The sequence below is a fragment of the Schistocerca nitens genome, chromosome 5 (genome assembly GCF_023898315.1).
Source record: "Schistocerca nitens isolate TAMUIC-IGC-003100 chromosome 5, iqSchNite1.1, whole genome shotgun sequence".
NCBI lineage: Eukaryota > Metazoa > Arthropoda > Insecta > Orthoptera > Acrididae > Schistocerca > Schistocerca nitens.
Genome location: NC_064618.1, coordinates 274240960 through 274258855, shown reverse-complemented (window position 1 = coordinate 274258855; position 17896 = coordinate 274240960). Strand labels below are relative to the sequence as shown.

General features: G+C 43.0%; 1 protein-coding gene across 1 annotated transcript in view; it reads right to left on the bottom strand.

Annotated features, from left to right (window-relative positions):
* Nucleotides 1-2007, bottom strand: part of LOC126259434 (uncharacterized) — a 178848-nt gene extending 176841 nt beyond the window's left edge. Inside the window, exon 1 of the mRNA XM_049956245.1 lies at nt 1871-2007. Within this exon, the coding sequence (XP_049812202.1) occupies nt 1871-1876 (6 nt within the window). The 5' untranslated portion in view covers nt 1877-2007. The remainder of the gene's footprint in view (nt 1-1870) is intronic.
* Between the last annotated feature and the right edge of the window lie 15889 nt (nt 2008-17896).

The following is a 17896-nucleotide window of genomic DNA, read 5'->3' as shown; positions in this document are numbered from 1 at the left end:
ATCCAGACTGTCGCAGTGTTTTTTAATTGTCTGTTTACTATTTTCCCTGTCTGCTTCCTGTGTATTTTATCATCATCGCCCACCGTTTGTTTTATGTTTCAACTTTCCACCGTTTTACACTTAACGTCACCGTTTTATAGCCTTTTTTTATTTCTTCTTATGTTTAAAAAATTCTGTAGGCTGAAATCGGCGTACTAAGCTGCTGGTAGCCCGCCCCCTTCGGGGGGGGAATCGAAATCCTACAAAGGAAAAAAAAAAAACAGAACTGTAGTAACTAATAGACAGTGACTGAGGCAGCAGTTGTGTTTAATTTTGAGTATATTGTTTTATCGTTCACTGTCGCCAAACACTGCCTACACCCAGAAAAATTTACACCTGATCCAACGATGAATGAAGGGCAACTCATCCGTTTCTGCCACGCTTCAATACTGTCCAATTCAGTCGACATGACAAACTATTTCTTTCGTCAGTTTATGTGTTCCGAAAAGGCAACAATACAAAATATCGATTTTTTATAAACAGTGAGACACCAAAAACATAACACCTACTAGCACAATGTCTTGCGATGGAGATTCTCAGAGAAAAATGTACAGCTCAGAGGAGAGAGCTTTCACATCGCAATACATGCAAGTCCTAACTACGTGATGTTGCAAGTGGCTTGAAAATTTTTTCCGTATATTAACACGTTACTGAATTACCGCCTGCCAAATGAAAACAGCACACATCATGGGCTGTTCGATAGTTTTATAATTTAGTATTTTCCTAAGGTCATGGCAACGTCACAGAGAGATGTTATACAAGCGGAGAAATACCTCCATTACGTATCCGTCAAAGAATTGATTCATAAAAAAGGGAAACACACGGGCTATTATCTTATTACGGATAAAATTCAAGAACTGGAACCGAAATTACTATTACGCTTGCAACGTCAATAACTACTTCATTCAGTTTCTTGACAAGCCTGAAAACAAAGCAAGTGTCGTACAACTGAAAATACTAGCATTAGTTTTTAGCAAAATATAAGTAGGAATTTATAGTTCCTTTTGAAACCTCAAAGACCTGACTTCTATAACAGAAATAACGTTAACAGTCAGAATCGGTTTAAAAAAATATATAAATAGCTAATAAAATAAACTACCAGAAATTATTCCAGTATCCTGTTGTCATCACAATTTCGATTTAGCACGTTGTTGGATTATTGGCTCCGCTTCTGCAAAACACGTGCTTGCTGAATAACAAAATTTTTGTTACAACTAAGTAACATAGCAATGGAATTTGTTTTCTTTTTAAAAGAACTGAATTTCCTCTAACAGCTCATAGAGCTTCTAACAGTTCTGTTGCTCAAATGACGACAAAAAAAAATAATTTCGCAGAGCCATAACATTGAATGTTGGTATACACACAGTGCTTATAGCTTCAAGATAGTAAATAACTAAACTACCGCAGTAATATTAATTAGCGAAAACATCTTCCGCGGCGTCCGTTTTCACTTTCATCTCCCGCTACAGATTCAGTAGTACAGAGCACCGCCACGCCACAGTAGCTACGAGCATTGATCACGCTAAATTAGACCTGAAGTATGATTTTACAGTTTAACATTCCAGACGGCAAAGGAGTTTTATAAACACTTCTGCAAGGACAAACATTCGATAACGTTACAACGGTTGCAAATATTTTTTGTTTTCAGATTCATGTGGATGGTGTATCCATTTATAAAAAAAATTTTTCTATTTAGCACAAGCTTTCTTTCAGAAAAGTATGGTAGAGAAATTGCTTCTCACCAACACTTTCAACAAAATGGTTCTTAATTGTACTAAGTGAGAAAAACAAATTTTGCACCCGCGCCGGGCAACAGCTACTTGATTCTCACCTTCATATGTCATTCCACGACTAGCTCGCGGATCCCACTCGCATACGCAGACCGGGGTGAGCCCAGCATGCACGGTGTGGCACAGGCAGCAGAGACCGACTCACTGACCGGCGGGCACCACAGACAGAACACACGATGTCTCCGCCCTGACGGCTGGGCGCCTACTGAAGTCTCGGCCCGCATCCTCGCGCGGCGTGGGACGCGTCTCCCGGCTAGGACGCCCCTGGTGGTCAACCAGGCAACTACTTGCTGTGCGTGGGCGCTGCTGTAACACGCACTGGAACGCTGCGTGAGCAGGGTCTCCCCTAACCTGGTATCGCCGTTAAAAATCCGAACCAGGTGGCGCAGGTGGTAGTCACTGGGCACGTATTCTGCGTGGGTGAGGTACAATTCCTTACCATTCAGCTGTATTTAGGTTCTAATGGGGTTCCCTAAATCGTTCCACACGAATATCGACCTCGATCAAATTAGCAGGCAATCTCATTCCCTCCTCTTCTCCTTCTCCACATCACCCCATCATCCCATAACAACCGCCACGCTACCCACCCCTGCTCCTCTTGTGCAACTCTGGACAGCATTAAGAGGACTAAACAGTTTTCTGCTTAGGACACTTGTTTATTGTTCCACTACGCACATGGATGTTTCACATCTTCATCTTAATTTATTGAAGTATGTAGTTACAGTCTCGGTATTAGTGCAAACCTCAGATGCCTTTTTACAGCAGCAGCGAATAATAGGTTATGTTTCGACTTTTGCTGGTGCTAAAAATGTGTTTTTTTTTTAGTTAGTAGTGTGTTTTCCATAAAACGTGTATTCTATGTGACTAGAGTCGTAAACCTACCGTAGGCTACCGTAGCCTACCATAAGAACGCAAAATCTCCAAGATTGGCAAAGTTTTGTAGAAATTCGAAATATAGCGCATACTTCAGTGCGGGATGCTTTTAATAATTTCCGCAACGAAACACTGTCTCGGAATCTAGCAGAAAACCCAAAGTCATTCTGGTCACACATAAAGTACACCAGTGGCAAAATGCAATCAATACCTTCACTGCGCGATAAAATGTTCAAATGTGTGTGAATTCCTAAGGGACTAAACTACTGAGGTCATCGGTCCCTAGACTTACACACTACTTAAACTAACTTATGTTAAGAACAGCACACACTGCACAATAACAACAGTGTCACTGATGTCAGTGCCACTGGCGCAGAGTCATTGAACACGGTTTGTTATAGGCCCTCTGTTGTTCCTAATCTATATTAACGACATAGGAGACAATCTGAGTAGCCCTATTAGATTGTTTGCAAATGATGCTGTCATTTACCGTCTTCGAAAGTCATCAGATGACCAAAACGAATTGCAAAACGATTTAGATAAGATATCTCTATTGTGGCGAAAAGTGGCAATTGACCCTGAATAAAGTGAAGTTATTCATACGAGTACTAAAATATATCCGCTAAATTTCGATTACGCGATAAGTCTCACAAATCTTAAGGCTGTAAATTCAACTAAATACTTAGGGATTACGATTACGATTACAAATAACCTAAACTGGAACGATTACATAGATAAAGTTGTGGGTAGGGCAAACCAAAGACTGCTATTTATTGGCAGAACACTTAGCAGGTGCCACAGGTCTACTAAAGAGACTGTTTACTCCACGCTTTCCGTCCTATTCTGGAGTATTGTGTGCGGTGTGGGTTCCGCATCAGATGGGACTGACGGATAACATTGAAAAAGTTAAAAGAAGGACGGCTCTTTTTGTATTATCGCGAAATAGAGGAGATAGTGCGATAGACATGATACGTGAATTGCAGTGGTAATCATTAAAACAAAGGCGTTTTTCTTTGCAACGGGATCTGCTCATGGAATTTCAATCACCAGTTTTCTCCTGTGATTGCGAAAACATTTTGTTGACACTCACATATATAGGGAGAAATTATCATCATGATAAAATAAGAGAAATCAGGGCTCACACAGAAAAATTTAACTGCTCGTTTTTCCCCCGCGCCGTTCGTGAGTGGAACGGTAGAGAGTCCATTTGAAGATGATTCATTGAACCCTCTGCCGGGCACTTTACTGTGAATAGCAAAGTAATCACGTAGATGTAGATGTAGAAGTAAGCGTACACTACGGTAGTTTTCCAGATAGGATTTGTCAGTTAAGATCATAGCCGCGTTACTGTATGTTAAGTGTGTTGCATACCTATCGGGCGTTACATCATTTCTATCGCTCTGCCTGCATGTGAGATCAGTGTGCTACTAGAATCTTCTGGAAACCGCAAGTGGTGAGCTGTCTAGAAACTGAGTGAGACTATATAAAGGGCCATGTAACCCAAGGATTATTTTGTTCTAAAAAACTATCCTCCTGTCTGTTACATAAAACAAGTTTTATTCGAAAATTATTCATTTGTAACGTGAAACAGAGGGATGTTGTAGTAAAAATAAAAACGAACCAGTTTAATAATTTTGTCCTAGAACACGCAATTTCTGGAAAAAAATGTAAAATTAAAAAAGAACATAAACCAAAAGCATATCAAACATCGCTTCCAGTATTTGTTCAAATGTGTGTGAAATCTTATGGGACTTGACTGTTAAGGTCATCAGTCCCTAAGCTTACACACTACTTAACCTAAATTATCCTAAGGACAAACACACACACCCATGCCCGAGGGAGGACTTGAACGTCCGCCAGGACCAGCCGCACGGTCCATGACTGCAGCGCCTAAGACCGCTCGGCTAATCCCGCGCGGCGCTTCAGTATTTCATCAGGCTTATACAAAACATCTTTCTGTTACTCATAAACAACTTTTACTCTTGTCAATAAAACAGGAAATTCTTGCCTTTTTGATGAAGAAAGTTCTGCTCTGTTGAGTACGTAATACCAACAGTAATTATATAGATTTTATATATTCCTGTATATAAACTACTTGCATCAAAAATAATTGCTTTGATTACTAAAAAACCGCAGAAGTGATCATCTAACTTTTATTACTTATAAAATGCGATTTATAACTCCCGCCGGAGGTTCGAGTCCTCCCTCGGGCTTGGGTGTGTGTGTTGTCTTTAGCGTAAGTTAGTTTAAGAAGCGTGTAAGTCTAGGGACCGATGACCTCAGCAATTTGGTCCCATAGGAATTCACACACATTTGAACATTTGTGACTTATATTTTGTAAGGATATATAACACACAACCGACTAACATGAACGTCGTGCGACTCGAAATATGTCAAAAACAAACAAAGACAAAACGAAGAGAAGCCCTCGGCTCCCACTGTCTTTCTCAAACATCCAGTTATGTTTCCTTCGTTACAAGTGCTGCTAATATTACCGGTATTCCTACCATTTGCTACGTCATCTATGTACTGTACCAAAACTACCGAACCGTAGTTCTGGTGGAACACAGCTCCGAACGCAGTTGTCTCAATTGTCCTTTATTGTCTTCAGTTTCAGTAGTATGCGGTCGTCTCGCTATGGAAAGGTCTGTTATTAATCACATATTGTAGCGTCTATCGATGTGGCAATCCACACAATACCTCTCTGATCTACACACACACACACACACACACATATATATATATATATATATATATATATATATATATATATATATATATATATCCAACTGGCATCTTAGCACAAAAGTTGGTGTGACCCATTATAAACCACGGTTAATTGGTCTCTCTATACCTAGGCGAGGATATAATGCCGGAAACGATAATAATAAAGGGAAATCAGTACAGTTGTGTGTCATGCATTTCGAAAATTATGTTACAGCTGTTGGAAGTCATCTTCAAATACTGTTTTTCACTTCGCTTCCTGATGTGAAAAGGAGTATCTGCTCTTCGCTATGATACTGAGAATTTATTTACGTAATTCTCCACCTGAAAATGGTAAGCGAAACCATCGAAATACGTAGTGTTACAAGGAACATGTGACTGATATAGAACACTATATTTGTAACTCAACGAGAGTTCTGTCTTTAATCACCTCCATTTTGAAGGAAGCGTTAACGGTAACCCTACGACTCCAGCATGTAAAACCACACAGATTTGCAACAAACTTACTGAATGTGATCGTTATGAGATAGAACTGATTTGCAAAACACAAATTCTTGTCCCATCACTCATCTATGTTTTACCACTTCTTCGCCACTGTCTTCGAATATCTGAAAGTTTGAAACATATAGATCACTAACAGCGGTAAGGAAATAGAAGTTGTGACTACTTTAATTATTAAATTATTATCATAGAGCATTCATTCGTCATGGGTGGGTAGTCTGTCTATTACAACAGCATCACCCCTAACAAATTACGGAAAGGATTCGGGGACGCGTTCTCTGGACAGCCGATACGAAAGTGTAACGGAGGTGCTCGCGGAATTTAAATGAGAGTTTCTGAAAGAAAGCCGATGTTTTTCATGAAAAGTGTTGTTGGAGGAATTAAATATCCGTTATCAGAAGAAACTGAGCTGCAGATGTGGTATATCCATGGCATATCCCCCGAAGCGGCTACGAAAATAAGCTAAGAGCGTTAGGTAGCGTTTGCAATAGGACGTATTATGACTAGCATTGATACTCTACGTCATGCACTGTCCATTGCGTTCCGATTTGCTTCTGTATAGCTGATATTTTTTTCTTTATGTACCTACACCTGTCGTGGAAGTTAAGCGACGGAACACTGCGTATATTATTAATCAGTAGCATTTTCATCTCTTACGAATTAACATCATGAAATAAAATGTTTGTATTTGAACTACTAGTCTAACTTCAGTCGACCTGTCCTCCTTCTGCGTTGTGTTGTCTGAATCCCCTACTTTCCTAGCATTGGCGTATCTACGAACAATTTCGATATTCCAAATATGTGCGACTTGTTTGCGGATATATTCCTATTCTGCTGTTCCATGTGGGTTGAGCTCCCATGTGTTGTATTTTAAGTAGGCTGCTTAGGTTTTTATGTTGGTAACGCTAAGTAGTGCTCTGTATGAAAATCGCTGATTGTGCTGTGTGCAGTCTGTGGCTGGTTGGACTCATTGTTGGAATATACGCTTGTGTAGTGTTGGGCAGTTGGATGTGAACAGCGCGTAGCGTTGCGCAGTTGGAGGTGAGCCGCCAGCAGTGGTGGATGTGGGGAGAGAGATGCCCGAGTGTTGAGAACGGACGATCTGGACGGGTGTCCGACAGAAAAAAAAGGAAATTTGTAAAGATGGATGTCATGAATTGATAGATATATTTATGATGACTTTTGGACGTTATTAAGCTGGCAGTATTGGCGCTCGCTGTATTGCAGTGTTTCGAGTAACGGAAGATTTTTGTGAGGTAAGTGATTAATGAAAGGTATAGGTTATTGTTAGTCAGGGCCATTCTTTTGTAGAGATTATTGAAAGTCAGATTGCGTTGCGCTAAAAATGGTGTGTGCAGTTTAGTGATGATCAGAATAAGTAAAGAGAGAACTGTCTGAGTACGTACAGTTTTGCTCAGCTGTTTGAAAATCAAATAATATTAGAGTTTTTCCAGCAGTGACATTCTTAATTGTTCAAATGGGACGTTACAGTGTTACTGAGATACAGGGCGCTCGGCGAGTTTCTCCATTATTTTTTTCGGTACATAAAACCTTAGTTCGTCTACTATAAACTCGCTATTCTTTCAGTATCGTGAACCGCCCTTCATAAACCTGGTAAAGGAGTGGATTTCATTATTCCATTGCACTTCATGCGAACAGAAGCTGAGTAGCAGTTCTTTGACAGATGTGAACGGAAGTCATGCACGTTAGCACATTTGATTCCAAATCGTACAAAATTTATTCTGAAGCACTGGATGTAAGGTCCGTCTGTTATGCAAAAGACTATTTTTTCGTATAGACGTCAACAGGTGGACTTTACATTGTTATTTTTATCTGCAAAAGCTTCCAATGCAAGAGCATAAAAAGTCTAGTGATAAATACGAATTCTGTGGTTTTTCCTTCACACGAAGGAAATAATGACACTGTGGGTTGTGAGCTTTCTTGTTCGATCAAAGCCCTACAAGTAGCAGATGCGAGGAATAAACCACGTTATTCAACGAAGGTAACTACACTGCTATGGCAGCCATAATTTTCTATAAATATTACTATTCCCAGTCATGATTTTCTGTCTGGATGTGAAGCCTAATCTCAGGAACTGCTACAAGGATTTTCGTTCGATTTTACTAATTCAGTTGGAAGTTTTGTGTGTGTAATTTATAAATACTTCTTGCACATTGTATGAACTATAGTGAACGATAGTCCCTCGCCTTGTTTTTCCGTCTGTATGTGACGCCTATCTCAGGGATTTTGATACGGCTTTCACTGATAGACTGAACCAGGAGGAAGGTTTGTGTTCATAATTTATATGCGTTACGTCAGGCAAGTCATCAAGCAGTGTGACTTAGAGCTATCTTACCAGAGCTGCTAGTATAATGCTATAGAGGAGGCAAAATAGTTTTTCGCCTGATCCATATAACAGTGATTGATCAGCTGAATATTTAATTGGTATTATTCATATCTTGCTACTATTACGCCTCTTGGTTTTTCTGGTGATTTGCCCATTACTTGACAAGAGTAAATAAAGAATTTAGATGGCATACAGCAGAAACAAGCCACTATTTGGTTTTGGTGTACGTTATTGAAAGAGCATCGTTATCAGCTTCGGATTTATGCAACCATCGTCATACGGCACTTAATAGAGAGAAATAAAATGACGAATGACCTAAGTTTAGTGTAAGATATCTGCTTGAATTTAACTCAGCGGTATACGTCTCCTTTTTTCTCAAGTGCCACATCTTGGTGCTGAATCATTGCGGCAGCATCTTTGACGCTCATGTACCTTGTAACCATTCTAGTTTTGTTTTCATCTAATATAACTAAATCAGACTGTGTGATGTATCTAGATAATAAGCGTTATTGTCCAATGAACGTGATTTTAGTGTAGACTACTGCGGGTGTACGTGGAAATAACAACAACAACATAAATGTTATTCACTGAAGCAAGGCGATGAAAACAAATGTTCTTGGAAGGTATTTGAAGCAAGCTGCTTTCGAAGATGAGTCTGTAGCGCGACCATCACTGACACTCTCTTGAAACTGTGAAACTTTGTTCACCCGTAAATTAACGTACCCTGCGTTTCTATGAAAGCTTCAAGGTGTCTGACGATGAATGTGGCGCTGCTTTTTCATTCAAGGAAACTGAACAAAATTACGGCTCGTTGCTGCTGTTTAGAGCGACCTTAAGAGGAATAGCCATATGAAACAAATAGTAGGAAAAGCAGATGCCAGACTGTAGTTCATAGGAAGAATCTTAAGGAACTGTAGCTCGTCCACGAAACAACTGGCTTAAAGGCGCTTGTTCGACCGTTTCTTGAGTATTGTTCACAATCTCAGACGCTTATCAGGTAAGACTGATAGAAGAGATGAAGAAGAGCCAACGAAGAGTGGCGCGTCTCTACACGGGAGCGTCACGAAGATGCTTAACAAACTCCAGTAGCAGACAGTACAAGAGAAGCGTCGCGCATCACGGAGAAGTTTGCTACTGTTATTTCGGGGAAGTACTTTCCGGGAAGAACCAGGGAAATAATCAAGTCGAGAAAATTCGAGAAATTAGGGCTAATAAAGACACTTACCGACAATCATTCTTCCCTCGCGCCATTCGCGATTGGAACAGGGAAGGCTGGGTTAGTTGGTGGAACCAGACGCACCCTCCGCCACACACCGTCAGGTGGCTTGCAGAGTATTGATGTAGATGTACGCGCTCAACATTCTGTCTCACATAACACACAGAAGAGCAAAAGTAACTGGTACAACTAACAAATATCGTGTAGAAGCCCTCACGAGCATCAGGAAGTACGGCAACACGACGTGGCATGGACTCGACTAATATTTGAAGTAGTGTTGGAGGGAACTGACACCATGAAGCCTGCAGGGCTGTCCGTAAATCCCTAAGAGTACGAGGCTGTGGAGATCTCTTCTGAACAGCACGTTGCAAGGCATCCCAGATATGTTCAATAATGTTCACATCTGGGGAGTATGGTGGCCAGAGGAAGTGTTTAAACTCAGAAGAGTGTTCCTGGAGCCACTCTGTATCAATTCTGGGCCTGTGAGGTGTCGCAATGTCCTGCTGGAATTGCCCAAGTCCGTCGGAATGCACGATGGTAGGCGTGGGCTTCGCATCTATCTTGGCCACAATAATGCGTTCACTATGCTGTTTGTAGTAGCTTACCCGTACTCCTCCTTATTAAACCGATTCCTGCATTACCCCTATTCGATTTCGTATTTATAACCCTGTATTCACCTGACCAAAAGTCTTGTTCCTGCTGCCACCGAACTTCACAAATTACCACTATATCTAACTTTAACCTATCCATTTCCCTTTTTAAATTTTCTAACCTACCTGCCCGATTAAGGGATCTGACATTCCACGCTCCGATCCGTAGAACGCCAGTTTTCTTTCTCCTTATAACGACGTCCTCTTGAGTAGTCCCCGCCCGGAGATCCGAATGTGGGACTATTTTACCTCCGGAATATTTTACCCAAGAGGACGCCATCATCATTTATCCATACAGTAAAGCTGCATGCCCTCGGGAAAAATTACGGCCGTAGCTTAACAGCTCATGCATCGAAGCTGCTTAGAAGAATAATATACAGAAGAATGGAAAAGAAATTTGAGAATGCGCTAGGTGACGACCAGTTTGGCTTTAGGAAAAGTAAAGGGACGAGAGAGGCAATTCTGACGTTACGGCTAATAATGGAAGCAAGACTAAAGAAAAATCAGGACACTTTCGTAGGATTTGTCGACCTGGAAAAAGCGTTCGACAATATAAAATAGTGCAAGCTGTTCGAGATTCTGAAAAAAGTAGGGGTAAGCTATAGGGACAGACGGGTCATATACAATATGTACAACAACCAAGAGGGAATAATAAGAGTAGACGATCAAGAACGAAGTGCTCGTGTTAAGAAGGGCGTAAGACAAGGCTGTAGCCTTTCGCCCCTACTCTTCAATCTGTACATCGAGGAAGCAATGATGGAAATAAAGGTTCAGGAGTGGAATTAAAATACAAGGTGAAAGGATATCAATGATACGATTCGCTGATGACATTGATATCCTGAGGGAAAGTGAAGAAGAATTAAATGATCTGCTGAACGGAATGAACAGTCTAATGAGTACACAGTATGGTTTGGGAGTAAATCGGAGAAAGACGAAGGTAATGAGAAGTAGTAGAAATGAGAACAGCGAGAAACTTAACATCAGGATTGATGGTCACGAAGTCAATGAAGTTAAGGAATTCTGCTACCTAGGCAGTAAAATAACCAATGACGGACGGAGCAAGGAGGACATCAAAAGCAGACACGCTATGGCAAAAAATGCATTTCTGGCCAAGAGAAGTCTACTAATATCAAATACCGGCCATAATTTGAGGAAGAAATTTCTGAGGATGTGCGTCTGGAGTACAGCATTGTATGGTAGTGAAACATGGACTGTGGGAAAACCGGAACAGAAGAGAATCGAAGCATTTGAGATGTGGTGCTATAGACGAATGTTGAAAATTAGGTGGACTGATAAGGTAAGGAATGAGGAGGTTCTACGCAGAATCGGAGAGGAAAGGAATATGTGGAAAACACTGATAAGGAGAAGGGACAGGATGATAGGACATCTGCTAAGACATGAGGGAATGACTTCCATGGTACTAAAGGGAGCTGTAGAGGGTAAAAACTGTAGAGGAAGACAGAGATTGGAATACGTCAAGCAAACAATTGAGGACGTAGGTTGCAAGTGCTACTCTGAGATGAAGAGGTTAGCACAGGAAAGGAATTCGTGGCGGGCCGCATCAAACCAGTCAGCAGACTGATGACTAAAAGAAAAAAAAAGTTTCCCCATGCTTTCAGCCGTTCGCAGTACCAGCACAGCAAGGCCGTTTTGGTTAGTGTTAAAAGGCCAGATTAGTCAATCATCCAAATCATCCAGACTGTTGCCTCTGCAACTACTGAAATGGCTGCTTCAGGAACCACACGTTTGTCTGGCCTGTCTACAGATACCCCTCCGTTGTGGTTGCACCTACGGTACGGCTATCTGTATCGCTGAGGCGCGCAAGCCTCCCCACCAACGGCAAGGTCCATGGTTCACGGGGCGGGGGGGGGGGGGGGGGGGGGTTACCTATCAGAGTCGTATCTAGACGTATCAGGGGTCCCACATCACTCCAATTTCACACGCCCCTCACCATTACAAAGCCTGCAGCAGCTTGAACAGTCCTCTCTGACGTGCAGCGTCCATGGATTCATGAGGTGTTGTCGCCATACCGGTACACGTCCAGTCTCTCGATACAATTTGAAACGAGACTCGTCCGACCAGGCACCATTTTTCCAGTCATCTACAGTCCAATGTCGGCCGAGACGAGGCGTAAAGCTTTGTGTCTTGCAGTCATCAAGGGTACAGGTGTTGAATGGTTCGCACTGAAACTTGTTGATGGCCCAGCATTGAAATCTGCAGCAATTTGCGGGATTGCACTTCTGTCACATTGAACGATTCTCTTCAATCGTCATTTGTTTCCTCTTCGTCATTCCCAAAACGACATGTAGCCGCAAAGCTTACTGCCTTCTGGTTTTTTTTTTTTTTTTTTTAATTTCCTATCGAGTTGTTCAACATTCGAAAATCCATTAGCAACTGTGGCGTTTGTATGTCAAATTCTTAAAGAGGCGTCAGAGAACTCATCAACGGAGAGTGTTTGTTACTCGAGTGCGGCGGCGCACGTAACCCTAGACTGACCCTCCGCCCGTTTAAAGCACTTCTCACACAACAAACCGCTCCAGAGTGAGCCGTCCGCAGGAGGGGCCGCCGTGTTTGTCTTTCCCATAGCCGCATCTTGTGTACAGTGGCCGCCGGACGGTGAATACCTGCGCTGTGTGGCTCTGACGTACAGCCTGCGCCTTTGTCCGCGGCGAGGGCCCGGCCGCCTCCACAGCCATTTGGCACTTCCCGCGCGCCTGTTTGCCCGAGTTGGCAGTTCTCTGGGAAGTAGCGCCGGACTAATGGTGCGTGTGGCCACCGCTCCGAGGGAGCGCGTGTTTGTCAAGGAGCAGATAGAGTTGGGTCGTCGAGAAGCCATCAGCGAAGTGGGGCACGTCGAACGCCGAGGATTTAAGAGCCTTAACTCGGGGGCTTCCCACCTGCCGAAGAATGCCACGCCACGCGCGCGTACGGGATTGAGCCATTAGGCCGCCGCGTCAGCGAGATACGGCGACTGTCTGCGACGATGGCGGTGCTCGTCCGATCTGCGTAACGCAGTCTGAAATCCAGTTGAAAAGAGTCTACTGGGGCACACTTATATGTGGCACCCGAATATTGTAATGACACTAATGTAAACTGAAATGAAATGTTATGAATGTTATGAAAACAAACACTCCAAACCGACATTTCACGTAAGTCACATGCAACGCAACCATCTGTGTGTGGCGTGCCAATTAATCTGTGAGAAACACACCAGATGTTATAAGGAGAGCGTGTAAACCGTCTGAAGATGAATCACAACGATTCGAAACCGGTAAGGGTACCCTTTGTGTGGTGTCACCGCTAGACACCACACTTGCTAGGTGGTAACTTAAATCGGCCGCGGTCCTTAGTACATGTCGGACCCGCGTGTCGCCACTGTGTAATCGCAAACCTAGCGCCACCACATGGCAGGTCACAAGACACGGACTAGACCTCGCCCCCAGTTGTACGGACGACATAGCTTGCGACCAGACGTACGAAGCTTTCCTCTCATTTGCCGAGAGACAGATTGAATAGCCTTCAGCTTAGTCCATAGCTACTACCTAGCAAGGCGCCATTTGTATCAGTGCTTATAGCTTACTAGTATTCAAGAGAGATGTATTCCAACAAGAGAATAAAGATAAGTATTAAACGCATCTCCGTACTTTTCCTCTTGTCTCATTACGTGCGCATACACCTCATGTTGACGTGCACCCTGGACTAGGTTTGCAGGCGTTTCCTAGCTCCCCTCGGACCGAATGGCCGGGTGCGGGTGGCACAGCCTCGCCTGTTGTTCGGCTCCCCACCTCATCGCATACGTCAACATGGGGTCCTCCCCACGGCGGGCGGAAGCCTTATCTCACGACCGTTCGCCGATTTGCGGGGGAGGAATGTGGTGTCACCGCTAGACACCACACTTGCTAGGTGGTAACTTAAATCGGCCGCGGTCCTTAGTACATGTCGGACCCGCGTGTCGCCACTGTGTAATCGCAAACCTAGCGCCACCACATGGCAGGTCACAAGACACGGACTAGACCTCGCCCCCAGTTGTACGGACGACATAGCTTGCGACCAGACGTACGAAGCTTTCCTCTCATTTGCCGAGAGACAGATTGAATAGCCTTCAGCTTAGTCCATAGCTACTACCTAGCAAGGCGCCATTTGTATCAGTGCTTATAGCTTACTAGTATTCAAGAGAGATGTATTCCAACAAGAGAATAAAGATAAGTATTAAACGCATCTACGTACTTTTCCTCTTATTCATTAATAAGTCTCATGTTCCAGAACTTCAAGCCCGTCTGCGTTAGTTTAGCGTGCACCTAGCTACCTCATTGTGTCTATGCTGTATGAAATAGACACAACACTTTGAATAAAGGAACTGAAAGTAAATTTGTGGCTGGTTGCTGTGCCAACACCATCAACATCTGTCTTCAAATAACAGCCACGGTCACCAACCATGCCTTCGTACGACAAAATTGCCTGAAATGAAACTATTATATTGTAAACGGTGTCTGTCTCTCATGGGCTCTATAAAGCGGATCGCTAACTTTGCACGAACACAGAACCAAAGGTACTGCTTCTCAGATTGTAGTGTTGTAGTAAGAGACCACTTGGCTCACAGCAGTGAGTGTGTATGAGTCTGTGAGCGAAAGAGGATGCCGTACGTAGTTTTTGTGGTGTGCTTTAGAAAGCCACCGAGAGTTACATTATAGCCGGCCGGGGTGGCCAAGCGGTTAAAGGCGCTACAGTCTGGAACCGCGCGACCGCTACGGTCGCAGGTTCGAATCCTGCCTCGGGCATGCATGTGTGTGTTGTCCTTAGGTTAGTTAGGTTTAACTAGTTCTAAGTTCTAGGGGACTGATGACCTTAGAAGTTAAATCCCATAGTGCTCAGAGCCATTTTGTTAGATTATAATGTAGGAATTTTCTCATACCAGTATTTCGCGATACATCGCATGTAAAATAGGTAGTAAAAAACGATGAGTGATTTTATAATGGAATGTAAAATGAAATGATGAAATGTAAATTTAATTGTAACAAGAAATAACTTTTTATTTAATCGTATGGCTAGGGCCCCCCTTTCTGGCAGCTGTTCGCCGGGTGCCGGTCTTTCAATTTGACGCCACGACGGCGACCTGCAGTCGGTGAGGATGATAGGATGATGATGAGGACAGCACAACACCCAGTCCCTGGACGGAGAAAATTCCCCGACTCAGCCGGGAATCGAACGCGTGGCCAGAGGATTGACAATCCGTCAAGCTGACCATTGAGCTACCGAGGGCGAACAAATGGTTATTGGATTGATATTACAAGGAAGTTTTAGCAGTACATGTATTATTGGAAATATAAATGTGGAAACATAAGTCTTCTCGCAGTTAAGGTAAAGACGTTAATTTTTTATTACTCTCCTTGTACCAGCGCGCTAGTGTAAATGAGTTGGCTGATAATTGGTAACTGTGAGATCTATGTTGAGTCACCACAGAATGTACGGAAACAGATTTGATGTATAGGCTAGTTAGGCATTTATGTTTTTTTAACATTTGTTAACACATATATACGTAATTTGAAGATTTCTCTTCATGCTTTTTGGTGAGGTAAGATAATACTTGCTCACTGTTAGTGACTAGGTCAGCAAGGAAAGGCTTTTATTTTCTTGAAAGGACGTAATTTTTCTGAGTAATGTAATTTCAGTTGTCAAATGTTTTGAAAATCCAGACTTAGAATACAACTTCACTATCGAAAAAATCAGTGTTAGTGATTCACTCAAATCACTACCACGTCTCTGATCAGGTCGTATGTTTTTTTAAAGACATTGAATTTTTCTTAAAAGTTTTCATTTCTCAGCCAAAATAATTTCATGTACATTACGGCCAGCATTGCACACCGCTAAGTCGGTAGCTAGTATATTTTATTCTTCTTCATGAGAGAGCAAAACGTAACGCGATCCACCGTTGCTGCTTTAGAGGTAAGGCGATTTTATTTATTTGTTATATGCATAGAGACCAAACTTATCAGTTTTGGACAGGGTCAGAGCATTCAGTACCTAAGAGGCTGAATGTACACTACTGGCCTTTGAAATTGCTACACCACGAAGATGACGTGCTACAGGCGCGAAATTTAACCGACAGGAAGAAGATGCTGTGATATGATAATGATTAGCTTTTCAGAGCATTCACACAAGGTTGGCGCCGGTGGCGACACCTACAACGAGCTGACATGAGGAAAGTTTCCACCTGATTTCTCATACAAAAACAGTAGTTGACCGACGTTGCCTGGTAAAACGTTGTCGTGATGCCTCGTGTAAGGAGGAGAAATGCGTACTATCACGTTTTCGACTTTCATAAAGGTTGGATTGTAGCCTATCACGATAGCGGTATATCGTATCGCGACATTGCTGCTCGCGTTGGTCGAGATCCAATGACTGTTAGCAGAATATGGAATCGGTGAGTTCAGGAGGGTAATACGGAACGCCGTGCTGGACCCCAACGGCCTCGTATCACTAGCAGTCGAGATAACGGGCATCTTATCCGCATGGCTGTAACGGAGCGTGCAGCCACGTCTCGATCCCTGAGTCAACAGATGGGGGCGCCTGCAAGACAACAACCATCTGCACGAACAGTTCGACGAAGTTTGCAGCGGCATGGACTATCAGCTCGGAGACCATGGCTGCGGTTACCCTTGACGCTGCATCATTGACAGGAGCGCCTGCGATTGTGTACTCAACGACCAACGTGGGTAAGCGATTGGCAAAACATTTTTTCGGGTGAATCCAGGTTCTGTTTACAGCATCATGATGGTCGCATCCGTGTTTGGCGACATCGCGGTGAACGCACATTGGAAGCGTGTATTCGTCATCGCCATACTGGCGTATCACCTGGCGTGATGGTATGCGGTGCCATTGGTTACACGTCTCGGTCACCTCTTGTTCGCACTGACGGCACATTGAACAGTGGACGTTAGATTTAAGATATTACGACCCGTGGCTCTACCCTTCATTCGATACTTGCGAAACCCTACATTTCAGCAGGATAATGCACGACCGCATGTTGAAAGTCCTGTACGGGCCTTTGTGGATACAGAAAATGTTCGACTGCTGCCCTGGCCAGCACATTCTCCAGATCTCTCAACAACTGAAAACGTCTGATCAATGGTGGCCGAGCAACTGGCTCCAATACGCCAGTCACTACTCTTGATGAACTGTGGTATCGTGTTGAAGCTGCATGGGCAGCTGTACCTGTACACGCCATCCAAGCTCTGTTTGACTCAATGACCAGGCGTATCAAGGCCGTTATTACGGCCAGAGGTGGTTGTTCCGGGTACCGATTTCTCAGGATCTATGCACCCAAATTTCGTGAAAATGTAACCACATGTCAGTTCTAGTATAATATATTTGTCCAATGAATAGCCGTTTATCATCTGCATTTCTTCTTGGTGTGGCAATTTTAATGGCCAGTAGTGTATTTTGCAGTGACTATGCTTTTTTTTTTTTTTTACTGGTATGGAAGTTGCATTGCCCAATCAATTCGTATAAAGTTTTGGTAACAATAACACAGAGTAAGGACATCACTTGAGGTTACAACAAGCTACACGATAACTCCAGTTTTGTATGCATTCCCAGTTCAGGCAATCATTTAAGTATTTCAAGAATTATAAAGAACGTTGCACCGTATTCTAACGGTAAGACCAAGAGACGTGTTATCATGCTCGACTCGCATTCGGGACGACAACGGCTCAAATCCGCGTCCGACCATTCACATTCAGATTTTCCTAGATTTTCC